The following is an 18,949-nucleotide window of genomic DNA, read 5'->3' as shown; positions in this document are numbered from 1 at the left end:
GAGGAGACCCTTCCCACCCTCCCCAAAAAATCACAAACACATCCAGTGAGAAAGCCTTAGGTTTGAGAAGGAGCAAGGAAAGAGCTGGCATGAAATTTTGGCTCACTGAAATCAAATGGGAGTTTTTCATGTGGGACTTCAATGGGGCCAGGATTTCACCCCTGTTCTTTTCCACTGGCATGCTTTATTGTTCATCTCTTAGGCAGATCCTGTTAACTCACAGTAATTAATCATATTTATATTGTGTGTGTCTCCAGCACTGGTTCATTAGGCACATTAGAGCAATTCAAATCAATAAGGCCATCTACAACTGAGATAAACACAATAAAACTAAATTGGTAGAGTCTGACACATTATTATTTACATGCATTACTTTTGGATAAAAATTTTCAAATCCTAATCCAAAGGTTCACATTTTCAGTTACATAAGCTTATCCTCTGAGCACTTTTTAGATTCTTCTGATCATCACAAATCTGACACACACACTGTTTACTTCAGGATATATTTTCCCCATGACCCTACAGAGTCGCTTCCTTCCACCAAATCTCCAAAAAAGAGGAGCTCGTTAGAAATGAAACAGGAGGAAGTGCAGTAAAATGTGTTCACCTTGGTAGGGAAAACAAAAAACAAAAAACAGATCCAACAACAATGAACCATTACATGAAAAATGAGTTTGAGCCTCTCAGCAACCTGATCTCAAACCTGGAGAAACCTTGTGATTTGCCTGGGCAAATGTGCTGCACTGTTTAATCAGAACCCTTTTTGGACTGGAGAGGAATAGTAAAAAATAAGTAAGAAATGGAATTTCCATGGAAACTTGGAAGCAGGTCTCGTGTTATTTGCAGTACAAGCGTTTGTACTTTAAGTGGAATGTCTTCTAGTTTACACAAATCCCAGCTATTATTTTCTTCGCAGCGCAAGTTTGGGCCAAACATTGTTACATTAAAGCGGTGCCAGTCGATTGTATCTTCTGTCCAGCACGACTGTCTGCATAAAGTTAGAGGCTTGGTATTTTTTTTGCCAGAAGCCAACAAAACTTCCCTTAGCAAAAGGAGAAGATTTGGAATTATTTTTTGCTAATCCTCAACAGAAGGTGAAAGCAACCTAGAAAATGTCTCCTGTTTACATCTGACACCACAGACTGGCAGTCAGCCAGAGCCTTGGCAGATGTGCCCTGCATTAATGGGAACTTAACTAGTTACTCATATTAGGTCAATTACATGCTAATACTTTCCATATACCATGAGGTGAGGCACACATTGTTGCAATCTCAGGACCTATATTTACAGGTAAATTAGTTGAGCGAATGTATCAAAACTGTTATATTTCATGAGCTTTAAAAGATGCCCTTTGTCATCCTAAAATTATGCCTGACAGGTTAGAGCTTTAGCTTTCTTTATTGCTAGCCACAGTCTTGTGGTCAGTGAACTGCATACTTATCACAAAATTGAGGTTTGTGCTGCCGGTGTTTTTATGATTCTTTGGGGAAATCTTTAGCTTTGTTGAAATAACAGCTACTGCACCAAAGTCAGACATTGATCTTTACTTATGGCTTTGAAATATCCCATTCTAGTTCACTGTTCTTACTGTACCAAGGGCAGATATAGAACTTGTGATCCTGGATCTACTCCACCTTCAGCAGTATTTTAGTAATATATAAGAGATACACATATAAAAAAATTAAATCAGGGGAACAGCATTCTCTTCAGTGGTGTTTTGGTTTTCTAAATGAGAATTCTCCTCCCAAGAAAGAAATCACCCAGGAAATACTTTGCAATCACCTTAGGAAATCATAATTAATAAATGTGACTGGGCTACCTGATAATATATTCCTGGTTTCTATTACATCACCTCAGGCTGTTTTACCTGTCAGCCTGAACTTAGACATAAAGGCCTTGAATTCAGAGAGAAGGACTGATCTACAATCCATTTAACTGGTGCTGTTCCAGTCTGTTACAGAGGTAGGAGGTGTGGTGCGGGAGGCAGGCGTGCCTGTGATTAGCACCAGTTCATACGGATTGATCGAGATTTACTTGTGAACAAGCCGATTACAAGACCATCCCAGTTCACATCACCACATTAACATCTCCGTTCAGTGCCTGAAAGCAGGGATGGTGCAGTCTTACAATATCTGGGAAAGCTAAATTGCACTGAAGCGCTCACGTCTAAAAGCTTTTCTCAGTATAGCAGAGGCTCATTAGAGCCATAAGCTCAAAAACCAGAAGCCCAATAAACAGAATACCCCAAATCTATTATTTTTACATAATCTCATGATTTTAAAGCCAATCTCATGATTTTTGGCAAGCCAGTCTCATGGTTTGGAAACATTTGCGGTTGGCAATACTGCCGAATGATCACTTGGCTTGATAATGGGGTTGTATTGGTCTTCCAAATACTGCAGTCTAAAGAGACACCCCTTGGAAGCAGTAAGGCCTTAGTAATTGTGTAGCATTTTCTATAGTTGCATTCTACCATTCAGCTAGTAACAAACTTCCACATTATGAAAATTAGCTCAGTGGTTCAAGATCATTTGGTAACCCTCCTCCATCTTGTGAGGACAATCTCTCTGAGTAATGACTCCCTATGTATACTCAGCACATTAACAGGAACCCCGGGCACAGAAATTGCCTATATAGTATTGATGAGAAGAGAACTGACATCTCAATGGGATTAGAAAATTTGTAATTTGAATTTGCTCTTTGCGATATATGGGTAGGTCTGTCTGTCTGAAGGCTCATGAAATAGAGCTGCCATTACATGATTTAAAGTGGATCATTCCCTTGGAAATTAATCAAAGCAATTTCGACTTTAAGCTGAGTCTGGCACGGGACACTAGAACACACTGGAGGAACGAAAGCTCTTTTGGCAAAAATCAGGATCTCTTTCGTTGATTATATGAGAGCTAAACAATTTGTGAGCCAGCTCTGTCCACTTCCGTAGATATTTCCAGCACCTGATGTGCCTGCCATTTTAGATACATCATGGCAGCAGAAATGTTAGCTGAGTTTGTTTGTGTTAAAATGATTAGCTGTTACACTTTCTACCAAAGTCATAATTACACTCTCCTGACTCAGATCACAGACTTTCAGAGAGTCATTTCAGTTTCTTTTAATGTTAGGATCACAACATAAATGAGACAAAACCTGTGATCTTTCATCTCTATAATTACTCTATTGTTGTAATATGCAAGGCCTGATTAAAATGTACCAAATATCTATGTGGGCTACAGGAACAATTCAAATATTGTTTACATTATAATTCATAGTATTAGGGCTGTCAAGCGATTAAAGAATGAATCACGATTAATCGCACTGTTAAACAATATGATTTACTTAAATATTTTATGATGTTTTCCACATTTTCAAATATATTGATTTCAGTTACAACAAGAATATAAAGTGTACACTGCTCACTTTATATTAATATTTTTATTACAAATATTTGCACTGTAAAAAACAAAAGGAAGTATTTTTCAATTCACCTAATACAATACTGTAGTCCAATCTCTTAATCGTGAAAGTTGAACTTAAAAATGTAGAATTATGTTCAAAAAATAACTGCATTCAAAAATAAAACAATGTAAAACTTTAGAGCCTACAAGTCCACTTAGTCCTATTTCTTGTTCAGCCAATCGCTCAGACAAACAAGTTTGTTTACATTTGCAGGAGATAATGCTGCTCGCTTCTTGTTCACAATGTCACCGGAAAGTGAGAACAGGCGTTCACATGGTACTGTTGCAGCTGGCATTGCAAGACATTTACATGCCAGATGCACTAAAGATTCATATGTCCCTTCACGCTTCATTCACCATTCCAGAGGACATGCATCTATGCTGATGACAGGTTCTGCTTGATAATAATCCAAAGCAGTGCAGACTGACGCATGTTCATTTTCATCATCTGAGTCAGATGCCACCAGCAGAAGGTTGATTTTCCTTTTCGGTGGTTCGGTTTCTGTAGTTTCTGCATCGGAATGTTGCTCTTTTAAGACTTCTGAAAGCATGCGCCACACCTCATCCCTCTCAGATTTGTGCTGAGTCATCATCCGAGACTACTATAACATGAAATATATTGCAGAATGTGGGGAAAACAGAGCCGGAGATACACAGTTCTCCCCCAAGGAGTGGAGTTACAAATGTAATTAACACATGATTTTTTTAACGAGCGTCATCAGCATGGAGACGTCCTCTGGAATGGTGCCCGAAGCATGAAGGGTCATACGAATGTTTAGCATATCTGGCACGTAAATACCTTGAAATCCTGTCTACAAAAATCCCATGCGAACGCTTGTTCTCACTTTCTGGCGACATTGTAAATAAGAAGTGGGCAGCATTATCTCCCGTCAACGTAAACAAACTTGTTTGTCTTAGCGATTGGCTGAACAAGAAGTAGGACTGAGTGACTTGTAAGTTTTGCACTGTTTTGTTTCTGAGTGAAGTTATGTAAAAAAAATTACATTTGAAAGTTGCATTTTCATGATAAAGAGATTGCGCTACAGTACTTCTATGAGATGAATTGAAAAATACTATTTCTTTTGTTTATCATTTTTACAGTGCAAATATTTGTAATCAAAAACAATAATATAAAGTGAGCAGTGTATTTGTATTCTGTGTTGTAACTGAAATCAATATATTTGAAAATGTAGAAATGTAGAAAAATATCCAAAAATATTTAATAAATTTCAATTGGTATTCTATTGTTTAACAGTGCGATTAAAACTACGATTAATCAAGATTCATTTTTGCGTTAATCATGTGAGTTAACTGCGATTAATCAACAGCCCTACATATTATTAATAAAATGATTTTTTATTTACACGTTTTTGTTCCACTCTCCAAATGTCTTTTTCCTCGGTTGTGGAAATTGAGTTTAAATTGCAAAAATTAACTTGGAAATCCTAGAGTCTGAACCCTGTGCAGCTCAGGAGGTGAAACCTGGTTGGGGTGTGGGGCAAAGTTAGCTTTTAGCCATCTTTATGTCCTCTAAGGCAGATTCTCAGCTGGTGTAAATTGTTGGAGTTAGGACAATTTACACCAGCTGAGGATCTGCCCCCCTGAATTCTCTACCTGGCCCGTAGTGCCCAGCACAACTAATTAACAGCCCCAACAACTGCTCTAAGTTATGAAAAAACGAGTACTTGTGGCACCTTAGAGACTAACAAATTTATTTGACCATAAGCTTTCGTTAGTCTCTAAGGTACACAAGTACTCCTCGTTGTTTTTGCTGATACAGACTAACACGGCTACCACTCTGAAACCTGTCACCATCTAAGTTATGAGTGTCTTGAACGGGCGGTCTGTTGGCTGTTCCCTCTCCTGGGCATGCTGCTACGTCAGGGCGATTCCCCAGCGAGGAGACTCTTCATGCTGGAATGTGGCCAACAATTAGGGCCACTAGTTGTAAACTGGATTTAGGCTGTTTTTAACTGAGGAAGCATGTACAGTAATTGCCTTAAGTGCCCACCCAAAAATCAGTAGAAAGCAATTGCTTAGTAGAGATGTTTTTTAAACGCTGAACAAACACTGTCCTGGAATCCCGGGGCTACTTTAAAGGATTCCTTAAGATCAGAGGGTTGCCTAATGAGAGGTTGGGTCCTTGGTGTAAGTTCCACTCTAGGCTGATTGAGTGATGCTTAGGTTTTCTGTGAGAATGTAAAAAGAAAGTGTCATGTATGGTTTTATATGCAACCCCAGCCAAGTGAGAACACTGAGCATGTCAATCAACTTTACACTTCAAATATGCTTCCCTTCTGTATACTGAAAATTCTACTAACTCAATTTTAGATTAAGCAAAGAAAGAGGAAATAGCATGACTCAGCTTCATGCTACAATGGCTGGAGCAGATCCAGACCTAGCAATCCTTTGGGTTTTCCTTTTCCTTACCAAAATACAAAGTTGCACTTGGGTAATGTAAAGCATGCAGTGTTTGGGTAAGGAACGCAAAATAGTCAGTGAGCCTGCCCTGGTCCTTTAGTCAAGCAGGAGCTATTTACATTTATGGGAAATTCTCTGCTGCAGAATTAGGAAGAAAGCACAAAATACAGAAGGGCTCAGAATTTACCCACTGACAAACTGCCAAAGAGGAGCAACCTTCTGAAAATGTCACCTCCTTCCTAGCTATAGAATTTCAAGGAAGTTAATGGCAATAGTGATAGTAATAATAATAAATAACGCTTTGTCCTGCTATAGCGACTTCCATCTGAGGCTATCAAAGAACTGAATAGACGTGAATTCATTAAGCCACACCTTATTTTACAGAAGTGGAAACTGAGGCATAGGGAGGTTACTGATTTGCCCAAGGTCACACTGTGAATCACTGGTGGAGCTGGAATAAGATTCAGGAATCCTTATTCCCATTGCCTTGTTCTAATAGCAAGACAAAACAGCTTCTCTATAAATCTTAAGTGTCTGAAAAACATTCCTGCTCCTCTAACCATTTTGTTTCACAGAAATAGGGAATATACATCTTGAAAGTAAACTCGGCACAGTAGGGAACTCTGATGTGCTTGTGTATCGACAGTATTAAAAACAGCATCCTCAAGTCCTTAACTCAGTCTTCACTCAGCTTCTAACAATGTCAACGCGAGTTACAAGTGCTCTGCTGCACTCAGGATTTGGCTCATAAAAAGGGATCTGATTCTGAGTAAGAATTGAGTAACAACTTCAGGAGTTGGCCTTTTAACTTGTTGGCAAAAAGTGAGCCCATTTGCCAGTATCTGATGATGAAGTAAGGTCTTTACAGATAAGGTCTTAACTTTTTATCTCACATTCAAGTTAATATCTACCTCTGTGCCTTTCAGACACTTGCCTCCACTGTGAAGATCACACATCCATCATTTTTTACATATGCTGTAATCAGGAGAGGTTATCAAGGCTCTTCTTTTTAAATTACCTGCACTTTATCAATTAAGGAAACCAAGGTATTTCTTGCAAAAAACAGTGCTCTGGGTTGTATATATTGGTGAGAATGCGTGACCAGTGTCAGGAAGCTTGCATCATATAGTAACCAATTGCACATTGCACTGGAGAAATCACCAGCCAGTTGGACCACCACTTCTATTTTTTTGAGCATCCTTTTTGTAAATTTCAAGAGACACTTGCTTCAATTACAGCATATTGTCTGTTCCTTTATACTTTGACAATTACAGTGACTTGACTTTTCCCCCCACAGTACTAACTGTTGCAATACAGCAACACTGCAAAACAGAATTACCCAAAAGCAGCTCAAGAGAAGGGAAGGGGAGCAGCTCTCCATTCACTCAAAAGGGAGACTCCCAATAAACACTTACCTCATCTGACCCAAAAAACTCTGTTGAACTAAAACAGAAAGTCAGACCTAAACCCTCAAAAGCCAGGGAATTCAGGCCTGTTGACTCTGGGGCCTTACCTCAAGAGAAAACAAAGAACCATAAGAATATAGGACTGGAAAGGATCTTGAGAGGTCATCTAGTCCAGCCCTGTATGCGGCAGCAGGACCAAGTAAACTTAGACCATACCTGACAGGTACTTGTCCAACCTCTTCTTAAAAACCTCCAGTGATAGGAATTCCAGAACCTCCCTTGGAAGTTGGTTCCAGAGTTTAACTACCCTTATTGTTAGAATGTTTTTCCCAATGTTTCTAACCTAAACCTCCCTTGCTGAAGACTGAGTCCCTTACTACTTATCCTATCTTCAGTGAACATGGAGAACACTTGATCTCCTTCCTCTTTATAACAGCCCTTAACGTATTTGAAGACTGTTATCAGGCTGACCCCCCCGTAATCTTCTTTTCTCAAGACTAAACATGTCCAGTTTTTAAAAGCTTTCCTCATAGATCAGGTTTTCTAAACCTTTTATCATTTTGTTGCTCTCCTCTGGACTCTGTCCAATTTGCCCACATCTTTCTTACAGTGTGGGGCCCAGAACTGGAAACAGTACTCCAGCAGAGGCCTCATCATTGTCGAGTACAGCAAGACAATTACCTCCCAAGTCTTGCACACAACACTCCTGTTAGTACACTCCAGAATGATATTAGCCTTTTTTGCAACTGCAACATATTGTGGACTCATATTCAATTTGTGATCCACTAGAATCCCCAGATCCTCCTCCCCATTTTGTAGTTGTGCATTAAGTGAAGTACTTTGCACTTATCTTTACTGAATTTCATCTTGTTGAATTCAGACCAATTCTCCAATGTTATTTTGAATTCTAATCGTGTCTTCCAAGGTACTTGCAATCCCTCCCATCTTGGTGTCATCTTCAAATTTTATAAGCAATACTCTCCACATAATTATCCAAGTTATTAATTAAAATATTAAGTAGTACCAGACCCAGGACTGACTCCTGTGGGACGCCCTTTCTAGATTCACCCTCCCAATTTGACAGTGACTTTCACTTTGACTATGGTCTTTCAAACCGTTGTGCACCCACCTTATAAGTTCATCTAGACTGCATTTCCCTAGTTTGCTTATGAGAGTATCATGTGGGACTGTGTCAAAAGCCTTACTAAAATCAAGATATATAATATCAACTGCTTTCCCTCTATACACAAGGCCAATAACCCTGTCAAAGAAGGAAATTAGGTTGGTGTGGCATGACTTGTGTTGGACAAATCCATACTGCCTATTCCTTATAACTCCATTATCCTCTACGTGGTTACAAATTGATTGTTTAATAATCTGTTGCATGTTAAGAACAAAGGTCAGTTTGGGGCCTGGATATTTAGTCTGGCTTTTCTAGCTTTTGTGGGTTTAAATCATGCCTTTAGTTAATTGTTTGTTTTTAATAAAAAATGTTCTTTTATTGTTTTTATTATGGTTCTTCAATACTAAAAACAACCACCTGGTCATTGTTTGCCTGTACATTTCTCCTCCATTTCTAGTATCAGCCATCAGCCTGTATTTGCATGGAGTTGTAATGAGTGACATAATGGGTCTCTACAATCACTGGGTTCTATGATTCACTAATTCAGCATGTTAAACTGCCTCTCCAGAAGAAAAAAGAAAAGGAGTACTTGTGGCACCTTAGAGACTAACCAATTTATTTGAGCATGAGCTTTCGTGAGCTACAGCTCACTTCAGCTGTAGCTCACAAAAGCTCATGCTCAAATAAATTGGTTAGTCTCTAAGGTGCCACAAGTCCTCCTGTTCTTTTTGCGAATACAGACTAACACGGCTGTTACTCTGAAATCTCCAGAAGAAAGTTTCTAAAGTAATCATAAACACAGGAAGGCTGACTTCATCATCTACCATCATGTCCACATAGCATTGAAAAGAATAAGGCCATGTCTAAACTAGCATTTATGTTGGCAAAACTCAGGGATGTGAAAAATACACCCCCCTGAGCAACATAAATTTTGCTGGCATAAGTGCTCGTGTGCACAGGGCTATGTTGGCAGGAGACGCTCTCCCACCAACATAGCTACTGCCACTCGTTGAGCTGGTTTTATTATGTTGACAGGAGTGCTCTCTCCAATTGGCATAACGTGGCTACAGGAGTGCTCTTACCGCAGCACAGCTGTGCCGCTGTAAGCTTGTAAGCATAGACACAGCCTAAGGATCTTGTGCAGACATTTAGTCCATAGCATCAGGGAATTATGTGATGTCTTGACTCTAATACCAAGTTCATTCTTGCATGTGTAGGTAGGACTATGCTATGTTATAAATATGTTATGGGATATCGCTATAGCCCAGCCTCTACAGGGCTATAATTTGGTCTCAGATATGCAGACCAGATCAAACCACATTAGAACATGATTCCACAATCTGGGGCAAGGTGCACTTAACTGGTGTAAATCAGCATAAGCATAACTAAAATCAATGAAGCTACAGCAGTTTACACCAGCTGAGGATCTGGCCAATGGTACTGTCAGCACAGACATGCCTCTAATGCCTTGCCGACACTATGACTAAAATTGTGCTAACAACAATTCTGTTTAATCTCCGTTGTTGTTACCATGGTTCCCTTGACCAGCGTGGACAGGAGAAATTCTTTTAAAGAATTGTAGACACCATAAATATCCAGGTTTCAGAGTAACAGCCGTGTTAGTCTGTATTCGCAAAAAGAAAAGGAGTACTTGTGGCACCTTAGAGACTAACCAATTTATTTGAGCATGAGCTTTCGTGAGCTACAGCTCACTTCATCGGATATCCAAATATCCAGAGGCCCAGTCCCAGCATAACTCCAATTCATAGACAGGATCTTAACTAACATGCCCAAATCTTTAGCTTGATTATGGAGAATAGTTAAGGAACCATCTATACTATTCATTGTAACTACATTGTAACCAAATCAGGGAACAGCTGTATTTTAATGCTGTAACCAGTCCCCTGATATAGTCATATTTGTGGCACAGACTTGCTCATAGATGACTTGGTGTGAGGGGTCATCTATAACAGTTTGGCTAGCACAGTACTCAGGGGAAAAATAATATAACTATGCTGCCCAGACCCACTGAGCTAGAACATAGCTAGCCTGGGAACTTGTCATATTTTCAGTTGCTTTGTGGGCAGACCTTAACTGAAATGATCTGAGCACCAAGATATATTGGAATTCATGTCAAAATGACCTAGATTTCCTTACACAGTACTAAAGAGTTATCCAATAAATGTTACACTACACTTCCATTTGACTGATAATGAAGTTCACAGCATGGGAAACTAGTAAACTTTTACTAGATTTCCAAGTCCAGGGTGCATTAGTTGATATTTCCTATTTACAGACAACAATGGGATTCTGCTATAATTAAAAAATAGTTACCTGTGGTCAATAACTGTTACATTGGAAGGAGGGATCCCCAAAACAGCACAACTCTGTATGAGTTCTTTCTTACGAATCTCCCCTTGATTGTAGTAATTTCCTGAAAATAACAAATACAGTAACACTATCTACTTGACTTCAATTTAGCATGGAACATCTCTGTCCTCAAATCCTCAAAGAATCAAGCATATGTAGGTACCACATGTAAGGTCTGAAAAGACTTAGTACTAGGGTTCCCCACCTGAGGAAGAGGTACATTGTGGGGAGCAAATCCTATAGTTTATACTCAGGAAACACTCCCTTTGGCCCAGTGTAAAGTTTTAGGACCCAATACAGCCACACTCGTGCCTTGACTCCAAATGGAGTTGCACAGTCATCTCTTAGAGCAGAGTTTGACTCTTTATAATTAATGAGCTCTCTTGGTTGGAACACAGGAATTTGCCATACCAAATCAGATCAATGGTCCATCTAGTCCAGTATCCTGTCTCTGACAGTGACCAGTATCAGATCCTTCAACAGAAGATGCAAGAAAGCCCATAATGGATAATTATGGAATAACCTACTCTTAGAGAATTTTTTTCCTCTCTCCTCCCCAATCTATTAATGGCTGGCTTATGTCCTGAAGCATGAGGGTTTATAGCTCTCTTATGTTTTTATCCTTTTTAGTGTTACAGTGAATGATCTTATTATCCATATAAATAAATGCCTAATCCCTTTCTTACTACTACTAAACTCCTGGCCTCAATGATCTTTTGTTGCAGTGAGTTCCACAGGCTAGTTATGCTTTGAGTAAAAAAGTATGTTATCTTTGTAAACTAGTGAAATTCTAGCAAGTACATAAATGGATGTCTGTGTTCTCACATTACCTGTATGGAAATCACTGATATCTCATGATGTTAAAACTATTGGTCAAGATCTTTTTACAAATACAGGGGAAATCACCTTTCCAATGAGAGAGGGCCAAAAGCACTTACTATTTGACAATAGCTAGGTGGCCTCCGTTAAATGAGATGGTACGTTGCAGTCCAGTTCTTGGCAGTCAAGTATCTATAACACAACTGGTGATAATTGGACTCCTTAGGAGAGATCAAAAACTGAACTCCTCCCTCACTACTAGAGGTGGTAGGTCAGACTCTGTATTGGCATAAATCAGTGTAGCTGCACTGACTTCAACAGAACTATACTAATTACACTAGCTCAAGATTAGGTCCTCAGACTTCAGAACAGCAGAGTGTCAGTACTGTGTAAGAAACATTCCTACCTAATGCTTGTGATTTAACTAACAATTGAAGGGCTTAAGTTTCCAGTGTGGTCATGAGCACCTTTCATGAGCACGAATATTCACCTAAAACTAGAATACTGCAATAATGAAGCACTGTCAAAATTAACGAGACACGTACGAGATTTCCTATCATTATAGTCTCTGTGTCAAGAAACTAATTCCTCAGAAGTCTGGACTGTTTCTAAAACAAATGTACTAAGTAACGTTCATGCAGGAGGTAATAGAGCAGAATTAAAAAGCATTTACGGAACCAAGAAAGGAATGTTAAAATATGTTAAAACCGCATTTAGAAAACAGCATTCTGGAAAACTTATAATAGCCACAGTGGGACCCAGGGCAGCATGGAACCAGGATTCATTAACTTAAGATACAGGCTGCTTCTTGATTTAATTATTTTCTTCTCATTCTGCCTTCATGTTATGTGGTCTGTTTGTTAGCATGAATCATGAAAAGTCCAGGTTAGAGCTCAGCTGGCCTCAGAAGGCGTGCTGCCCTGTGCAGCTTATAACTTCCAAGCAATACAATGAAAAAATACTGCAGAGTTTTAATGTGTGATTCCAGTTTGCAGTCAGCTATTCTGAACTACACGGAACTTTTTATTATTGTGAGGTGAGTCATCAGAATCTGGCATTCATCTGGTGAAGTGCTACAATCTGAGCTGCCAAAATCAGCTTCATATGATGCTCAGAGTGAAACATTAACCTCAGAAGAGACAACTTTTCTTATCACAATGAAATTTAGACTCTTACTGCAGCCCAGAAATGTGTATCTTCAGGAGGCTCTGATACTGATCATCCATGGAAGGGATGACTTACTGAGCTAAACATCAGGTTGGAACTCTACAGCTTTCCTGGAGGCAGAGGCTCAGATCCCAGCAGAATCAACTCAAACCTACATCCTTCCTAGGTAGATTTAAATACTTCTGTACAGTTTACTGGGTGAGAGTCTTTTAGAAGCAGAATCTCTGTCTCTTATTCTTGGGTCTTAATGATCCCAGGATACTACTGGAAGGAGTGAGGATTTTCCTCAGCCAAAATTTACTCTGCTATTATGCAATGTGCTGTGTGCTAGTGAGTTGCTGACCTCCACTGCAGAGAGAGCTATGCTTCAGTGACAATGTATGTATACAGGGCCAATTTCTGTCCTTGGATTACACGCACACAACTTCCACTGAAGTTGTGGGGTGAGATTCATATATATCTGAGAACAGAATGTGATCCACCATTTGTGAAATACCTTAGGATGACAGGCACTACATAAATGCAAAATAGCATTATTGGGCAGCCATTGCTACTGAAAAGCATTGAGTGGCGAGTATTCCTGAACCTCATCCATGGAACTCTCTCAATAGGATGGCAGCTACTAAAGAGAGCTATTGGGGTGTTCGTGCCACCAGTTATTCACCCTGGACTGTGTGACCAATAACAATTTGCTCACAGTGCTCTAATTTCAATGCATTCTAGCGGCATTTTTGGTTGTGATCTGACAATTGCAAGTGTGATGGTTTCTAAATAGCCATTTTGCCTCCGTTTTAAAATTTCACAGAAGAAAATAATGGGAACCTTAATACAGTATCTGATCGGCCTCATCTATTGCACAAACAAATGAAGGACCAACCATTTGGATCACAGGATCCTACTATGAAATGAAAAAGATCTGTGAGTCCATCTCCTTGCAAGGGCAGTTCCCTTTCAAAAAACATGAGTGATTAATCTGAAGCAGCACAAAAGACACTTTTTGATATGTGCGAAATCTCTATAACAAGACTATTGTCAATGATTTTAAGGAAATTGATTACAAAAAAAGATTTACTTCTTTGGGAAAGGCGTGTGTAATAGCAGTATACCTGTATATAAGTAAGGCTGCAAGTGTGTCACGGAGGTCATGGATTCCGTGACTTCCTGTGATCTCCGTGACTTTTGCAGTGGCTGATGTTTGCTCAGGGGCTGCTCAATCCGGGCAGCCCCTGGGCCAGCAGCAGCAATTTGGGTGTGTGGGAGCGGGCTCAGGGCTAGGGGCTGGGGAATGTAGAGGGGGAGTTTACCTCGGGGTGGGGGGCTCCCTGGCTCCCACTTGCATGGCCTCCCCTGCAGCTCCTAGGTAGCGGAGGGACTCCGGGCGTTGCCCGCACGTGCAGGCCAGGCCCCCACAGCTCCCATTGACTGTGGTTCCCCTGCCTCTGCTGCCTAGGAGTTGCAGGAATGCGGAGCTGGGTAGGAAGCCCTTGCCAGTCCCACCAACCCCCCCTTCCCTCAGCCACATTCCCCAGCACCCGCGGTGCTCCTGGACTGCCCTCCCCCGCAGAGCATCCACAGCCCCCTGCCCAAGTTTTAGTCAGGGCAGGTATTTTTAGTAAAAGTCATGGACAGGTCACGGGCCCGTGTATTTTTGTTTATGGCCTGTGACCTGTCCATGACTTTTACTAAAAACGCCTGTGTGTAGCCTTATATATAAGAAATGCTCTAGACTGAGCTGGCTTGGTGGCACTGTGCTAACCTCTCTGCACAGTTGTGAGAAAGCCAAATGGGGTCCAGTTCTGGTCTCTCATGATCCAAGCCAGCAAGCAACACACTGGAGGCTGCATATTCAGCTCTGGATGGGTGACAGACTTTGACTGATAAAAGAGTAACACCCATGGGCTCCAAATACTCCATCCAGGTCTTCTCACCTAGAGAGGTTTAATGATTTAAAGGCTTGAGAATTGGGAACAGAAGAGTTGAGCTACCTAGAGTCTTGAGACCTACAGAGGGACCCTTCTCCCATCAAAAAATGACTCAGATGTGCATTTGACACTATATAGTTTCTAATAAGGAAATTCATGACAAAAAGATTCTTGATCCTTAACTTACATTATAATCTCCTTGGGACAGGAACCCTATCTTTTATGTCTGTGCAGCGCCATTCACACTATAATGTTTTATAAACAATCATATGTTTGTGCGTCTACACAACTAAATGTCTTTCTTTTCATTTCTTTGCATTATTATCTAATTAATTTTAAAGTGTTTTGGGAGGTACAATTTGCATGGAACTCACTACATCAGATATAGTTTTATTATACTTCTTACCAGTAGTTCCTAACCACTGATATCTATCACAGTACTAGTACTTCAGGATTTGTGGAATGGTCCTCTGGATGTACCCACCCTCCCACACCTTAATCATTAGCCTCTCTACTGGTCCCCATGAGTTACCACTGCCCCCTTTCCATTAAATGATACATGTTCTAGCCTGCTGTCAAGTGGGGATTGCATCAAACTAGGGTTAGCTGGAGTGCAGTGATTTCTTGAGCACTATGGACTGAATAGCATGGTGACGTTTTAATGCATGCAATACTGTGTTTTGTCACTCTGTGCTGATATTTTGGAAGCAATGCTACAATGTATCATGATGGGACAATGACTTCATAATGGAGTGCACATCTACCACACATAACATTGTGAAGTTGTAACATACAGCGTGGTGTCCTGAAGTCCTGATGTGGTAAACTAGGGTTGTTGACGCTCCAGGATTGTCCTGTTGGCTCGAGGAACTGAAGATTAATCTTTAATTAAAGATTATATCATGTGATGAAAACTCCAGGAATACGTCCAAGCAAAACTGGCAACCTTGGGTATGACACAACTCAGTTACATTGTATCATTGTCAAGCCGGGTGATATCATGAGGATGTTGGCTACAACACAAAAGCCTGATTGGGTGATGTCACCATGGGATACAACACCGGGTAATGACGTCACGGCACGATGATGTCACAGCATGTGGTGTCACTGGGTGCCGTGTGTTGGCACTTCCCTCAGCCGGTCAACGTTGGCCAGACCCACCCTCCCCGTTCCTCACCTGAAGAGCAGCACAGCAGCCAGAGCTGGGCCCGAAACCTGCCCAGGCTGAGGATTGTGGGAGCAAAGAACATGGCTTCGTCATCAGGGTGCGCCGTCACGACCAGGGCACGAACGTCATCGGCCCGCGCTGGTCCCGCCGCACACAGGGTTCGGTGTCCCCAACCCGCGCCGCGTCGTCGCAGCCAGCGCCAGCCCAGCCACAGAAGCGCAAGCAGCGCCGCCAGGATCGAACCCAGCGGCGCCAGCGCCATAGCGACCGAAACCGGAAGGGACCAGGTCGTTCCGGGCGGGAACAAGGACGAGCGGCAGAAAGGTTCCGCGCCTCGAAAGGGCTTTTCCCTGAGCAAGGCTCTCTTCTTTGGGTGAACCCAGAAGGGAGTGACAGGGATAACACGCAGGGGTCACTCTCCTCCTTCACTGCCCCAGAACTGGCCCACCAGATGCCCCCCCTTGGGGAGGGGAAAATGAGCCCCTTGCGGGAACTCCACCCAGAAAAGATTCATGCACAGAGAAAAGAGCTCCAGCCTCACCAATATCCCCCTCCCCTACACAGGCTCCCACTGGGACATCAGAAAAGGCCACACCAAGGCCACAATGGGCCTCACATGCATGTGGTTATCACCCCACCCTTTAAAATCACCTCTACCAATGCATGTATTTTGCTTTGTTGGCAAGAAATGATTAACAATGCTTATAATAACTGGTATTGCTATAGTCCCAAGAATGTGCTAGATGACACACCAGAAAGTGTGGGCCCCTTACTGAATGAGGGAGGCAACCTAGTGACAGAGGATGTGGAAAAAGCTAATGTACTCAATGCTTTTTTTGCCTCTGTTTTCACTAACAAGGTCAGCTCCCAGACTGCTGCGCTGGGCATCACAAAATGGGGAAGAGATGGCCAGCCCTCTGTGGAGATAGAGGTGGTTAGGGACTATTTAGAAAAGCTGGACGTGCACAAGTCCATGGGGCCGGACGAGTTGCATCCGAGAGTGCTGAAGGAATTGGCGGCTGTGATTGCAGAGCCATTGGCCATTATCTTTGAAAACTCGTGGCGAACCGGGGAAGTCCCGGATGACTGGAAAAAGGCTAATGTAGTGCCAATCTTTAAAAAAGGGAAGAAGGAGGATCCTGGGAACTACAGGCCAGTCAGCCTCATCTCAGTCCCTGGAAAAATCATGGAGCAGGTCCTCAAAGAATCAATCCTGAAGCACTTGCATGAGAGGAAAGTGATCAGGAACAGACAGCATGGATTCACCAAGGGAAGGTCATGCCTGACTAATCTAATCGCCTTTTATGATGAGATTACTGGTTCTGTGGATGAAGGGAAAGCAGTGGATGTATTGTTTCTTGATTTTAGCAAAGCTTTTGACACAGTCTCCCACAGTATTCTTGTCAGCAAGTTAAGGAAGTATGGGCTGGATGAATGCACTATAAGGTGGGTAGAATGCTGGCTAGATTGTCGGGCTCAACGGGTAGTGATCAATGGCTCCATGTCTAGTTGGCAGCCGGTATCAAGTGGAGTGCCCCAATGGTTGGTCCTGGGGCCGGTTTTGTTCAATATCTTCATAAATGATCTGGAGGATGGTGTGGATTGCACTCTCAGCAAATTTGCGGATGATACTAAACTGGGAGGAGTGGTAGATACGCTGGAGGGGAGGGATAGGATACAGAAGGACCTAGACAAATTGGAGGATTGGGCCAAAAGAAATCTGATGAGGTTCAATAAGGATAAGTGCAGGGTCCTGCACTTAGGACGGAAGAACCCAATGCACAGCTACAGACTAGGGACCGAATGGCTAGGCAGCAGTTCTGCGGAAAAGGACCTAGGGGTGACAGTGGACGAGAAGCTGGATATGAGTCAGCAGTGTGCCCTTGTTGCCAAGAAGGCCAATGGCATTTTGGGATGTATAAGTAGGGGCATAGCGAGCAGATCGAGGGACGTGATCGTTCCCCTCTATTCGACATTGGTGAGGCCTCATCTGGAGTACTGTGTCCAGTTTTGGGCCCCACACTACAAGAAGGATGTGGATAAATTGGAGAGAGTCCAGCGAAGGGCAACAAAAATGATTAGGGGTCTGGAACACATGACTTATGAGGAGAGGCTGAGGGAGCTGGGATTGTTTAGCCTGCAGAAGAGAAGAATGAGGGGGGATTTGATAACTGCTTTCAACTACCTGAAAGGGGGTTCCAAAGAGGATGGCTCTAGACTGTTCTCAATGGTAGCAGATGACAGAACGAGGAGTAATGGTCTCAAGTTGCAGTGGGGGAGGTTTAGATTGGATATTAGGAAAAACTTTTTCACTAAGAGGGTGGTGAAACACTGGAATGCGTTACCTAGGGAGGTGGTAGAATCTCCTTCCTTAGAGGTTTTTAAGGTCAGGCTTGACAAAGCCCTGGCTGGGATGATTTAACTGGGAATTGGTCCTGCTTCAAGCAGGGGGTTGGACTAGATGACCTTCTGGGGTCCCTTCCAACCCTGATATTCTATGATTCTATGACTCATAGGAAGTACAGTCCCGCTCCAAAGAGCTTACACACCAAGTTCTTCCCTCCTGCTTTGGAGGCTCAGATGAGATCCTGCAGTCAGGGCCAAGTCGATGGACCCTTGAACTGTACTGAAATCTAAGATCTACTCATGTAGATCTAGTTGCAGGATTATGACCTTACATTGTAAACTTTTTGATGCAAGGACTGTCTTTATTATTTGTGTCTTGGACAGCACCAAATACATGAAGTTGACACTTAAATAATAGTAAATATAATATATAATAAATGTAGGATTTGAGGTCATATAATTTGTTTATCCCATTGCTGCCTTCTAATGTAGATTACAGAAACCCTGTGAGTTGGTTGTAATCTTCTAAATCATATAGAGCTGAAGGAGCAGAAAGGTAAGAGGAGCGTACGCCTTCAGAGATTCTACATGTGTTCAGACCTCTGTGATGCACAACTATTTTAACTGTGACAACATGAAAAAGAAGGCATTTGGGTGCTGATTAGAGGTTGAAGTTACCATGAGAAGGAGATGGAGGGAATAGAGAAACAGGAAAAAAGATATAAATTATCATTAGAAAAGTAATAAAATATATT

At 41.7% G+C, this 18,949-nt stretch overlaps 1 protein-coding gene across 1 annotated transcript in view; it reads right to left on the bottom strand.

The window, feature by feature from the left end:
• PIGL (phosphatidylinositol glycan anchor biosynthesis class L) overlaps positions 1-16,138 on the bottom strand; it is an 86,681-nt gene extending 70,543 nt beyond the window's left edge. Inside the window, exons 1-2 of the mRNA XM_073315457.1 lie at positions 15,858-16,138; positions 10,737-10,836 (exon numbers count right to left, since the gene is read on the bottom strand). Of these exons, the coding sequence (XP_073171558.1) occupies positions 10,737-10,836; positions 15,858-16,110 (353 nt within the window). The 5' untranslated portion in view covers positions 16,111-16,138. The remainder of the gene's footprint in view (positions 1-10,736; positions 10,837-15,857) is intronic.
• Between the last annotated feature and the right edge of the window lie 2,811 nt (positions 16,139-18,949).

This window comes from Lepidochelys kempii, chromosome 17 (assembly GCF_965140265.1).
Source record: "Lepidochelys kempii isolate rLepKem1 chromosome 17, rLepKem1.hap2, whole genome shotgun sequence".
NCBI classification, from domain to species: domain Eukaryota; kingdom Metazoa; phylum Chordata; order Testudines; family Cheloniidae; genus Lepidochelys; species Lepidochelys kempii.
Note: the sequence above shows the minus strand (reverse complement) of the source record. Positions and strands in the feature narration are given on the sequence as shown.